At 35.3% G+C, this 13795-nt stretch overlaps 2 protein-coding genes across 6 annotated transcripts in view; one reads left to right on the forward strand and one right to left on the reverse strand.

Annotated features, from left to right (window-relative positions):
• Positions 1 to 846: 846 nt before the first annotated feature.
• On the reverse strand, positions 847 to 2764 carry med18 (mediator of RNA polymerase II transcription, subunit 18 homolog (yeast)). 3 transcript variants are annotated; one of them, XM_026284694.1, is made up of 3 exons: positions 2669 to 2764; positions 2413 to 2543; positions 847 to 1563 (listed from the first exon to the last, which is right to left on the reverse strand). In XM_026284694.1, exons 2-3 carry the CDS (start codon positions 2483 to 2485, stop codon positions 1010 to 1012), a joined length of 627 nt encoding a protein of 208 aa, XP_026140479.1. In that variant the 5' UTR covers positions 2486 to 2543; positions 2669 to 2764; the 3' UTR covers positions 847 to 1009. The 3 variants fall into 3 exon arrangements, with proteins under 3 accessions (XP_026140479.1, XP_026140480.1, XP_026140478.1); XM_026284695.1 differs by having other exon boundaries at positions 2690 to 2757; XM_026284693.1 differs by having other exon boundaries at positions 2413 to 2752.
• Positions 2765 to 3680: 916 nt separating this feature from the next.
• atg5 (ATG5 autophagy related 5 homolog (S. cerevisiae)) overlaps positions 3681 to 13795 on the forward strand; it is a 28787-nt gene continuing 18672 nt past the window's right edge. For 2 of the 3 annotated variants that reach the window (XM_026284696.1, XM_026284698.1), the window contains exons 1-6: positions 3681 to 3765; positions 4670 to 4824; positions 4922 to 5049; positions 5985 to 6063; positions 6137 to 6299; positions 11948 to 12042. In XM_026284696.1, coding sequence (XP_026140481.1) covers positions 4717 to 4824; positions 4922 to 5049; positions 5985 to 6063; positions 6137 to 6299; positions 11948 to 12042 — 573 coding nt within the window. In that variant the 5' untranslated portion in view covers positions 3681 to 3765; positions 4670 to 4716. The remainder of the gene's footprint in view (positions 3766 to 4669; positions 4825 to 4921; positions 5050 to 5984; positions 6064 to 6136; positions 6300 to 11947; positions 12043 to 13795) is intronic. The other variant, XM_026284697.1, reaches the window with a different exon arrangement.

The raw sequence follows: 13795 nt of genomic DNA on the forward strand, positions 1-13795 counted from the left end.
TTACGAACAACAACTTTGACAGTCTCTTCTGCGAATTAAAATTGTCAAGAATTGTTCTAGTGGTGTTAATGTTGAAAGCTGTTCTGTGAAAGCGTTGGTTGGTTAGCTTTCTTGGGACTTGTGGCACAGAATGTTTTATGACTTCCTGAGGAATTCGGCTCCGTGTTTCAAACACAGCCCTGATAGACTCTTTAATTTGTCTGGTTCGAGTAATTTCTGTTACATCAGCATATCAGAATGATTTCTGAAGGATCACGTGACAATGCATGTTGTGAAGGACTGTGATAACTTACAATGGCCAGTGAATGCTATTGGTGGGTTTTTAATTGACAGTTGGAACTACAAATCAGTACAGCTTTAGCGTCATCTGAAAGTAGTTTCACTAGAAGGAAAAAGAAGTGCTTTGCATCAGAAAGTTTAGCGCGGAGCTAATGCGTGTTCTCCACAAGTTTATTTCCAGTTTGTGTGTGCAACTAGAAAACCACACCTATACTTGCATCTACAGTGGAGAATAATTGTTTTATAAGAGACATCAGAGTCCTTGCATTCTAATCGGATGTGCCATAGTGATTTCAAAACTTTAATAACCAGACAAAAATAAGTACTTCAGAACACTGAAGAGGCTAATAACGCTGAAAATGAAATCATTAGGAAAACTGCAGGCTTTGACGGATGCTGTTTAAACACACCGTTTGTCACACCAGATGTTTGAAGTGGAAAGCGACAATTCACACAAGAATGAATTTACACAGATTAACTGTATGTCTAAGTCTTATGAAGCAATGTTTTTCATTATTATTTTTTAAAATAAATAGCTTAAGAACTGAAATCACCAAACGAAAAAAGGGAGGAAATGACTCAAATGAGAAGTTTATTTGTCACTTATTTTATCATTCAGTTATTTCAGTTTTATTTAGTTGCTAAAAATACATGTTTTGAATGTTTATCATTCAATTACCATAAAATACCCATCATAATAACACAAGCAAAACTCTCAAATGAAGTCACACTACATAAGTCTTTTAGGGTCAATTTTCTCAAGGTGCACCAGAGGTTTCAGCTGTTCTGCGAAGCTTCTCATGTCCTCAGACACAGTGTCCTGTCCCGCAGGAGCCAGAACACTCAGCTCAACAAGATACGACAGAGACAGTGGCTCTGTGTTCTCCGTGTTTCCTGTCGCCAGGACACGTAACAGTTTGCTCACTACCACCTTCATGGCACCCTTCCGGAACATTTGACCCTTGGCCACAAACTCATGGTCCATGCGGAAACCCATCTCGTTGAGAAACTCCGGTAAGCTGTGCGAGGCAGCCACATCCACACAGTTTCGCACCAGGGCATGACGGCTTTTGTCGCCCACCTCAGGCTGACCTAGATAGCGCAGATGCCAGGGGGCAGTGGGGTGAAGAAGCGAGCGGCGCGCACGCAACATGAACGGGTTGCCCTGTTGACCCTTCAGCAGATACACCAGCTCATGATCGGCAAAGCTCTCAGGCTCCATGTTATCACACAGACCTCTGAGTCGATGTAGGAGACTCTCCATAGACTGATCCAGTACACTGCCTGTGCCGAAAAAAATCAACAAAACTGTAAAGTTAGAATATATAACTTTACAAATCTTACTTAAATTAAAAAAACAGTGACACATTTATGGGAGTCTTTTATTGTCATGGAATTAATAAATAAGAAGGTAATTGCAGTTTATAACTCTGTTACAATTCTGTGTTATAAACTTACAAACAATTCTGACTTTTTCCCCCTCATAATTCCAAGTTTACATTTCACAGTTCTGAGTTTATATATCTCAAATTGTTTTCAACCATGATGGAATATTAAAAAAAAAAAGCCAAGTGTGTGTGTGTGCAATTGCAAGTTTTTTCAAATCTGACTTATCTTCTCAGAATAAAGAGACTCAAAACTCAAAATTGTCAGAAAAAAAAAAAACGTCTTGTAGGACTTTTTTGAAGGAAAAGAAAAAGAAATGAAAATGAGAAAAGAATTGTGAGATGAAAGTCGCAATAAGCTTTTTTTAAATTATTATTTTTATTTCCATGCTGGAAACAGGCTTCCATACATGCTTCTGTTCAAATGTTTCTTTATCAAATTCAAATCAACAGAATGATTACCAGTAATCCCTGAAATTTGTGCAGGAGTTAAAGCAAAAAAATAACCTCACAAAATGTTTTTGCTTATAATTATTGTAATGAGTTATATACATTTCTTTATTTAGCAGACCATTTTAAACAAAATATTTAAAAATGCGAAATACAATACAATGAGTGATTTATCATAAGGAATTACACAAGAAATTCTCATATAACAAAGTTTCAAATACTCACCAGATAACTATAAACTAGATGGCTGAGGGATATAATAACAGTAGTGAGGTTATAATTAAGAACTGGTGTTTACCTTGCAGAAGATACTCCATCATATTAATGGCTCCACCCGTGACGGGCATCACAGTGACCGGAGGAGCCTCCATCACTCTGAAACTGACTCTTCTGGACACTTCAAGTCTTTTAACACTTTAACTACCTGAACTTTAAACGAATCGTATATAAACACACACAACAAAAGATCTGGAGAAACAGTAAAATATTAACAACAAAACACCACCAGCCAGTATAAACCCTGAATACTAAATGCAAAATAACGTATATTTTACTTGTTATATGAAAGCAAATTCCAAACAGTTTATGCGTTTGGCTTCTTCTTCGTCTTCTTCTTCTTCTTCTTCTTCTTCTTGATGGTGTTTAATGGCGGATGGCATACAACTTAATTAGGTGCATTACCGCCACCTACTGATCAGGACCTTGATCTCCACTAAATTATTATATGATATAATTCCGTGTTCTTTAAATAATTCATTCAAATTAGTTTTTCCGGTTTTATTCCCTAAAATATTCATCAAATTAAGTTTTTCTTTATTTTCCTTGAGGACATCAATCAGTATCTTTCTTTCCTTTCCGTATCTTTGACATTTAATCATATCATCTTCCTCCATTTAACAATATTCACATTTTCCAGTTGCACGTCTCCCCATTATGCTTTTGTCTAAAATGCCATCAACATCCTGTGGCTCAGTGGTAGAGCATTGCGTTTGGATTGGGTAAAAGCATCTGATAAATGCACAAATGTAAAATGTCACTCGGCTGCCCCAATGTGCAAAACGCGCACGCGCAGTGACGATTGACGGTTTTTCCCGTTCGTTTCGCGCCATCTATCGGACTGAAAGGGGTCTCTTTTTCATACTAACGTTTATAACATTTACGACTCAAATGTATGAAAACTGAAATTCCGCCAATAATCCCTCAAATTATAAATTGAATGAAACTACAATTCTAATTTTGGTAAATGTGTTTTGTAAAAATTAGTTTATGTAATAATAATAATGTGTGACATCCCTATTTTATAACTTTAAAAGTTTAAAAAATTGACGCAATCAAAAGCACATGACCTTCTGTAAGATGATAGTCCAAAAAAAATGTATATTCCTTATTATATATATATATATATATATATATATATATATATATATATATATATATATATATATATATATATATATATATATATAATTACTGTAAACAGAACTGTGGAATGAACGCATAGATTAACTGCGACTTTTATAGTGAAAGACAATGACAGCGTTTAACGTGTAACGTTAGAGACTTTTATTTTGAAGGTACGTGCCATTTTAGGGATACATGACACCGCTTGGTGTTAAAAGAGCCCAACGCTTCCTGTAGACATCTAATGAATGTAATTTGTTATTCTGTTTTCTGTTATTAATGTGTGGATACAGTAGTTTCTGAGTTCGAGGCATTCTGGTATCGTTAATAGTTCCAGAGGTGTCTCATCGTGTGTAATGTTGTTCTGTCAGTTCTTTGTTTCAAACATGATCATAGTTACAGTGTCACTAATACCTGATTATATCAGACGGTTTTACAGTGTGTCGATTTAAAGATTGTCATGGTTCTTCTGTATGCCATAAACGACGTTAATTTACATGATAACACTAGACCCAATGTTAGCAGAGCTAATATTTTACTTATGATTACATTTAATTTCCTCTATTAATAATTATTTCTGGAGTCATTTAGACTAGAAGCTGTTTTCTCATTCTGAGATATGGTTTTCAAAACAGTAGAAAGTATTAAATAAAAAAAATATAAAAACGAATACATCAAATGAACAATTCGGACAACCCTAAACCTTTATTTTATAAAGTCATTTTCTAATCTCAAATGTTTCATCAGTAGTAAAAATAAATAAATAAATAAATAAGTAGTGGAGTTCGTGAAAATTAAAGTGGTTAACTATAAAGCAAACACATTAGTGGAAAAATGAATATCCATTTTCAGAGATATTTCAGGTTTTTTTAGGTTACTTCCTGATGTTGTCTATGTTTGTCTGTTTCTGAACTGCTGAATCTCAGTTCCACCCATCTGGTGTTAATCAGAGGAACAGATAGTGCCAGCCCAAACGCAGGTCACTAGTTGAGCCAATGCATTCATTAGGATTTTTACTTACATAAGACTTACTTTTAATTGTTTCCACAGTTGTAAATGTATTTCATAATATTCAAACACTTACTTAAAATCACTAAAGTTACTATCAGAACTGCTTGGTGTTATGAAATATTGAAGTTCTTTGTTCTAAACAGCTCAGAAACTGAAGACATTGTATGTGTCACCTAGAGAGGTAATAATAATGGCAGATGACAAGGATGTGCTCCGAGATGTGTGGTTCGGCAGGATCCCGGCCTGTTTCACCCTGTCTCCAGAGGAAACCACAGAGAGAGAGGCTGAACCCTACTATGTCAGTTAAAAGTCCAACTTTGTTTCTTTCTTTCTGCTGTAGAGCGGTTAGTCTCATGTCACCTGACCTGTGCTGTTTCTCTCTGTCAATCTGTCAGCTGCTCCTCCCACGGGTCAGTTACCTGACGCTAGTCACTGATAAAGTCAAGAAACACTTCCTCCGAGTCATGAAGGCAGAAGACGTGGAGGAGATGTGGTTAGAATATGAGGGAACGCCTCTCAAATGGTATGTTGAGATGACAGTGTTTTCAAACCTCTTGTTTAATCTAAACAAACTCATTTTCACATTCATTCATTTTGCCGGTGATTTAATCCAAAGTCACTTGCACAGCTACTCAACTAAGTGAGGAACAGAAGCAATTAAGGCTGAATGCAGGCCACTTATACAAATTGCATATGAATATCATTATTCCAATAATATGTCTTTGGAAGAAAATATTTAAATACTTTGTTTTATGATCAGAAGTCTGTAGTTTCAAAACAAATAATGCCACGCAATACATTGCACCGACCATTACAAGACTAACAGATACAAAGCTGCCTGGATTTGAGAGTTTTAAAATCTATGAAATGTAATAAATCAGATCTAAGTACTAGTGCTGGATGTCAATAAACACATATATGCATCAGCTAAGAAACCACCCTAGTACAAATGTGTGTTCCTCAAAAGCGTGATGAATCATTCATATTTGATACAGTTCTTTTTATTATTTTTTCTAATGGATATGGATAATCAAGTAATTATACAAAAACATATATTATGCACAAGAAGTTTTTTTTTTCAGAAAGCGTTCATCATGTTGATCATTTAGAGGCTGTTTACAGTACTTTCTCGATTGCATTTTCTTAGCTGATGCATATATTTGGTTACTTATGTCCAACACTTGTACACAGATCTGATTTATTCCTTTTTATAGATTTTTTACACTCTTAAATCCAGGCAGCTAGTTTTAGTCCATTAATGGTGTGAGATATAGGTTTACTTTTGTCTTGTACCACTAGGTGGCAGGACAAAACAAGGCTTATGGATGAGATCTCTGCTTGCTTGAGGAACGAGAGCTGTTAGATTTTTGCCACATTTTGAGTAACTCCCTGATTGGTTTTGCTAGTGCCTTATGTTTTCTTGATGGACTATAAATGTGTTATTTTCATCGTTTTAAGGCACTATCCCATTGGCGTTTTGTTTGATCTCCACGCTTCAAACACAGCTCTGCCCTGGAATGTCACAGTGCACTTTAAGGTGCGTAGACTCAATCATTTATTTTTCATGAAGTTATTAATATCCTACAGTTGTAATTGCCTTTATTTTGTAGAACTTCCCAGAAGATGACTTGCTTCACTGCGCATCGAATTCTGTGATAGAAGCGCATTTCATGTCATGCATTAAAGAGGCAGACGCACTCAAACACAAAGGCCAAGTCATCAACGACATGCAGAAGAAAGACCATAAACAACTGTGGATGGGTCTGCAGAACGGTAAGAACTGCTGACATATTTAATACTCACATTTTTTTCTTTCTTTTTTGTAAGTTAACCTACTACAACCCTCTAAAATGATGCATAGATAATAAAGTACTATACAAAAGCCTGCTAAAAAAACATGAATGGATAATTAACCCTAACCGTAACCCTAAGTTCATTAAGTGTTCATCTTGAAATATTACTAACAATTTTAAGTTTATTCTTATGTTTAATATATAAAGATCAGTATAGATTTTACAGCAAAAAAACAAAAAAAAAACCCAAACAGTACCTAAACCTGTAGGTGGTACTAAAAAGGCATTTCTTTAAACAGTCAATCAAATGACAGAAAACATGTAGGATGTTCATATATCCGTTTTGCTTGCACTCTTCATGTGCATACTCTGTAAGGCAAGATAATACATGTGGGAATATTAAAATAAAATATAACTCTATACTTCCTTAGTTGGATAATCACTATAAATTAAAACAATTGATTTTTATGAAAAGTTTTCTAAAAAATGTTAGGTTTAAATAATAATAATAATAAAAGACATTGTTTAATTTAATATTAGATTTTGGATAACTCTTTTATTGCTCCATAATTCAGGAAATACTGTCAACAGCTGGGAAATATTTAGAAACTAGCTGTGTCTTGCTTTAAATGGATAAGCTACCCCAAAATGAAAACTATCCTTTACTTGCCCTCAAGTTCTTTCAAACCTTTATGAATTTATATATTCTGTTGAACACAAAAAAGTAGGCCTATTATGAAGAAAGCGGGTAGCTCCCCATATTTTTTTCTTGCATACTATGGAAGTCAATGAAGACCAGCAACTGTTTGGTAACCCACATTCTTTAGAATATCTTCTTGTATGTTCAACAGAAGAAAGAAACTTTTGAGTGTGAGTAAAGGATGACAGGATTTCCTTTTTTTGAGTGAACGCCTTTAAAGCTGGGATACACTACTCAACTTTTGCCCATGCATTTTGCCCCAGTTTCCCGACTGAATGAGTTGACGGTAACTGCAGAAACTTAGGCCATCCTTGAAAATATTTTGGTTTGCAGTAACAGTAATAATAAAAAAAAAAAAGGGTCGGTAGGTCAGTCTATTTTTTTTTTCAAGTTTCAATGTAAAAAAAAAAAAAAAAAAAGGAAAATTTTGGTGATGGTGATGACGTAGGTATGAATTTAAACAAATTAGTATCGTGACGTCACTGACTGGGTCTTCAACCCGTGCCTTTGGGTGCATAATTGCAAACCTCATTTTGATGCAGGCTATATAGACCACAAACGAAATAAAATTTTTTGTCAAAAACATGTTTATTGCATGAATATCAGGTGAGAAGAAAAAAAATGAGGTACTGTTTTACTAGCATCCACCACTAGGTATCAATGCAACCTACAAATGAGAGACTGTTTACTTTGCTTTCTTGGGTTGTCACTATAGTGAAAAAAATCCTGTTTGATTTGAGTGACAAGTGTTCATTGAATCGATTGTAAAATCTAAATAAGTTATATACGGCAAATAACACCAAAAATAGGTAAATCAACGGACAACAGGCAGGACGAATGTAAAGACCAATATTTCTGATGATTTATTGGCATGAAGTTATGTGCACAATGACAAACAGGAGTGCAACATTTTCGAAAAACAATAAGCAGGGTGGACTGCCAAATGCAAAACATTTACTGTAGGCTTCAACGTGGCTGTGTTTTCGATTAGAAATGTCAACAACAACAAAAAATCATATAGGCGATTCTAGGACTGTCAAAAAAATAAATAAATTCAATTTCGAATTTAAAATAAAAATCCACATTCGAATTTTAGGTGTGCATTAAGGAAGCTGCCTAATGAGCCTCGGTACTTCACAGTCCGTGTTCCATTCCATCTCGCCGCAGTAGCTGCTGTCTCATCTTTCACCTCGTGTACGCGCACCGTCCGCGCTGTCTCAAAAAACGCCCGCATGTGGATGATGAAAAGGACATAATGCAGACAGTGTACGGATGGCCGAAGTATACTTGATCTTTATCAGTGGCGCACGAGATGCAATGACGATGTATGTGGCATTGCATTATAAGGTTATGTTAGCCTACCCAGTTGAAGCCACTACAAAAAAAAAAAAAAAAGAAGAAGAGAACATCAACGTGGAGAAGATCTTGTTTACATCAAAACTGAAACCAAGCGATTCACACAGAACGCATATTTCGTGAATTTTCTAGTGGGACACCGTTGGACTCGCGTCTCACACGAGATCCACATGTTTAGAAAGACATGTAAAATTAATGTATTTCATTTAATTTTTAAAAAATATCTTGAGACTTTATGTTAAGTTTTTGTTCCCCATCCCACTGCATTTCATGTTTTTTAAATGAAAAGAATTCATTCTGTGTGACTGGTTTTCCGCCCTTTTTATTTATTTAACAATGCATGCATACATGACTCTGTTTTGTTTATAGTTCTTTAAGCAACTTAATTAATAATAAATTGGTTCATAAAAATTATTTTAAATATTATGTTGTTTTGTCATGTATTTTAATGCTTTAAATAAACGTGCAGTAATATTTTGCTCGATGCGCTATCTTGAGGCCTCAGAAGAGAAGCAAAAAGCTTTTCTTCACCCTAACTGAAATTATGCATTTTAAATTCGAATACAATTCGAATTTTGATCATATTTAAGTAAAAAATTGGAATTTAGTTTTTCAGCTATTTTGATAGCCCTAGGCAATTCTAGCCCGAATCTGTATCTGTATGCATGAGACTGTCTGAATACCGGCAGAATTCACATTTCTGTTGTTAAAAAGAGAAACACTTTGTAGATGTATTATTTGCTGTTATGAGTGTGTGTCCGAAGCTGTAGTTGCTGTGTGACGCGTGTTCCAAAACAAACAAAAAAACTGGACGCGCTCCAAAAAAAGGCAGAAGCTCTGAGAGAAGGTCGTTAAAATGAATTTCCTATTTTCGTTTTCAAAACTTGTGTTGGTTGGTCCAATCGATTCGTGCAATAGATTTTTGAACATAAAGTGACAGCCGATATGGTCAAGGTTTTAGACTAGACAGAAGAAGGATGGGAAAAGGTCTGGGCACAGTTTAGGGCTGCACGATGTGTCGTTTAAGCATCGATATCGCAATGTACGAATCCACGATAGTCACATCGCAGGATGTGCGATATAGGCTGTTGTAGTTGATCCGTTATTCATTAACTGTTTGGGCCAGCTGCTCCCGGGCCCTTGACGTATGTGATTCGCGGATTAATTGCACAGCTTAACCATCATAGAGTGAAAGTTTATCATTTGCATGTGTTTTTAAGTCCTGTCAGTTTAACAGGGCAGAGAGAGAGCGCGCGCGAGAGAGAGAGAGAGAGAGAGATTGTGAGAGAGAGAGAGAGAGAGAGAGAGAGAGAGAGCGAGTGAGCGAGTGAGCGAGCCCCGGGAACACGCTCACCGTCTTCAAACAACACAAGCGCTGTCTTGCTCTCTCTCCCTCGTGCATATTAATCAATTGACACGATGGTGTCGATGTTTAAATCATTTAAAATGATAATGTAAGTGTGCTCACCCCATTTTTGTTTGTAAGAAAGAATTTGATTAGATTTCATATCGCAATATATATATCGCAGAAAAATAAGATATCGCAATGTAATTTTTTCCCAATATTGTGCAGCCCCTAGCAGTTTTTCCAGAACTTTGTGCCAAGTTAAAGCGGTGTCGAGCTGTTTTAATGCATTTTTTAGATGTACTATGGTGCCTGAACCCGTATGACATTGAACAGTGACCGCGAACATTTTGTTTACTGCATCCGCAGCCGTCATTACCAAGCACGAACCGTTGACTCTGACAATGAATGAGAATATGAGACGAAGCGAACGCACAGGCCATAGTGTGACATCCGTTAACCAATAGTGTAAACATAGATGAAGTCACAGGGTTTTTTTTAATCAAGGAAGGTAGCCTTCGTTTTTATGTAGGCCTAGGAAATTTATATATTAACAATACTTACTTAAATATAATTAATATTATTTTATTGCTTTTGTATTAGTTGTTTGAAGAGTTCGGTTTTAACGCAAATTTACAATTGGCAAGTCGGTTGGACTAAAAGCAAAAAATAAAATAAAGGATTTTTTTTAAAGGAAATTTTTAAGGATGGCCTTATAGCCAGTTTAGAGATTTTTAGCTGTCATAGTTGACAGATTTCATAGAAGAATTACATACTCTGATATTTAGACTATGATTCCATCCAGTCGGAGGACATAAAATATTTTAAGATGATTTTAGAGCAGATATTGCATTAAATTTTCATGTGTCTCCTAGCAATGAGGCGCATGCTTTTGCTTGAGTTTGTTGTGTTTGTGTGATCCCTTGTTGTTTAGTTTATGAAGTCCACTTTTTTCCTCTGTAACCGTTTAAGTTGGAACGTGTATGAATAATTAGAAAATCTGTTCAGATTTTGAAAAAATAGTTTTCCCAATTTTTATTTTTTAAGTGAAAAAATGCTGAAAATGTACTCATCCTCAGGCCATCCAAGATGTAGATGAGTTTGTTTCTTCATTCAAACAGATTTGGAGAAATGTAGCATTATATCACATGCTCAACAGTGGATCCTCTGAAGTGAGCTCATGACGTAATGCTAATTTCCTATAAATCTGCCCAAAAAATCATGGATGTCCCGAGAAAGTTTTCAGCAAATTTTCATCTATGGGTGTAATAGTTTAAAAGTTGTGTGGTGCATTCTAGCTTTGAGCTTTAAAGATAATGTCTTCAGTAACTTCAAACCCACACTTTCATCTGAGAATAAGTGTGTGTGATGCAGGCAGTGCTTAGGCAGTGGTTTCAGTAGTTAATTTAAAGGTGAAAATGTGAAGCTCTGCAGATAAACTGAGAGAGGTGTAAGTTTCAGAAGCATAGATGTTTTGATAACACACTGTCACAGCTGTGTGAGCAGAGAAAGTAACAATTTCTAAGCGGATGTTGATTTTCACCTGCACATGTGAGAACGCAGCCAGCGTGATGGAACACACATGGCTTAGCTCAGAACTCATGCCCGTTTATTCCAAAGTTATCAACTGTAACTATAACATTTTAATAATCATTATTCTATTAGAATAGGGAAATCCACACCTATAATTCACAGCTGTAATGATACTAACACAGAGGAATGGTATCAGTGGAATCACTTTCAGAAGGTTTTTTTCCAGCTGAATAACAGTAAATACATGTGCTGTATAAATGGCTGCCTGGCAGAATCTGTCTGACTTTAAAGTGCTCAAGCATTTTAAATGGCAGACAACAAAACAGCATCATGTGCTCATAATAAACAGAATGTTATTGGCCGTTGCTGTGGATGCTAATATACCGTAGTATAGTATTTTGTTCTTGGTGTGAAATGAACCTTTATTTGAAATATGTAAATCTAAATTGTTTTCTTTCTTCTGTGAAGCACAATAAGAGATGCTAAACACATGTTAGGGACTGACTGCCGTAGCCACTATTCACTTTCATTGAATTTTTGTTCCATACATTGAAAGTAAATGGTTACTGAGGCTTCTCCATGGAAGAAAGAAATTCTAATTGTTGGTACAATACTGTGCTGCATAATTTGAGAAAGAATCATAATGAAAGATGAGTTATTGTCATTGATTAAAACAATTTCTTTCTTTTATCAGATAAATTCGACCAGTTCTGGGCCATGAATCGTAAGCTCATGGAGTATCCTACCGAAGAGGGAGGCTTCCGCTATATCCCCTTTAGAATATATCAGGTATTTCCTCATGCATTTACTTTCTGCAGTCATGTACTGTACTGTTAAAATGAGTTCCACAATAAATAAAAGTATATGAATAGAACAGTCTTAACGTAAACCATAAAAAAAACCTGCTTCTTGAAAATGAAAATGATTTAAACATTTACTTAAAATGAATTTAAGACAGTTTAAAAATAGAAAATGATTTTACATAAAATACAGTGCAATACATAAAATATAGTGTAATCAGTTCGGACATCGCATAGTCCTCATTCAATAAATGCACAGCTAAACAATGAGCAATAGCTACATTTACTATAGAAGTAATTAATCTTTGTAAAAAAATGCAAGTCTTAGTTCATGTTAGCTCATTAAATAACACAGTTGCAACTTTCAATTTTAACAATGTGTTATTAAATATTGGAATACAAAAGATTAATGAATGTTCAGAATTTTTTTTTTCATTGGCAGTTTATGTTAACTAATGAAGCCATAATGTAAAGTGTGAATGAACAATAAAAGATCAAAACACTTTCAAACAATATCTAAGGCATTTGTAGTCCAGATAAAAGATAAATAAATTAATAAAAATGAATGTTTGAAGATAAATAGCCTATTAAGTCTAAATATTTCAGTAGTTGGCTCTGTAATAAACACCATAGGGAAAACACAAATCTGAATGGTTATGTAAGATTACCGTATTTTCCGGACTGTAAGTCGCACTTTTTTTCATAGTTTGGCTGGTTCTGCGACTTATAGTCAGGTGCGACTGACTCATTTATCAAAATTAATTTGACATGAACTGACAGAAATGGACCAATAGAAAACATTACCGTGTACAGCCGCGAGAGGACACTCTATGCTGCTCAGTGCTCCTCTGGTCTACACTGAGAACATAGAGCGCCCTCTCGCGGCTGTAGACGGTAATGTTTTCTATTGGTGCTTGGTTCTAAATAAATGCGACGTGTGCACCGAATGACCGAATGTAATATTTTGTGTGCGGAACATAGGTACATTTTCATGCAGCTGATTCTAAAGTTTTCAAAAGCTATCACGCAAGTGTGAACATTGCTACAACTAGGGAAAAAAACGGCCGTAATTCAAACGCAGCTCCCATCGGCATTTAAACAGACTTTTGCTCTTTATTCCAATCGGGCCAACAAAATAACGAAATCTGAGCAGGTCTAAAAACTGAAAGTGTTGATGCTGCACTTTACACTTTGGAAAAGTTATATATATATTTTAAATATGAGCAGGCCTACAAGCTGGGATTGGTAATGCTGCACTGTAATCATAGTTCTTTATTTATATTTTTCATTATATTTTATTATGTGATATTGGTTTGAGACTTAGAGTATTTTATTAAGTGGAGAACTTTGCAGCAGTGTTTTATTTCTTATTCTTTTTTTAATTTCTATATATTTTATTAAAAAGTAAAAAAAAAAAAAAATGTAAACAAATTGTTAAAAAAAGTTTATAGTAATAAACAACCTGCAGTTTAATGTTTCATTTCTTTCCCTTACTGTACCGAAAATGAACCGAACCGTGACTTTAAAACCGAGGTACGTACCGAACCGTAATTTTTGCGTACCGTTACACCCCTAAGGGTAAGGGCTGCATTTAGCCATCTGCTGTCAGAGAGTGAATGTGCTTTCATTCAGCGCGTCTCTCACGTGTTACTTTATGTGCTTCTCATCTGTGCTTGTTTACATCAGAGCGCATGCTCTCTTTCAAGCAGCATACAGCGATGTTGTGCATTTTAAACAGCTGA

Source organism: Carassius auratus, chromosome 16, assembly GCF_003368295.1.
Source record: "Carassius auratus strain Wakin chromosome 16, ASM336829v1, whole genome shotgun sequence".
NCBI classification, from domain to species: domain Eukaryota; kingdom Metazoa; phylum Chordata; class Actinopteri; order Cypriniformes; family Cyprinidae; genus Carassius; species Carassius auratus.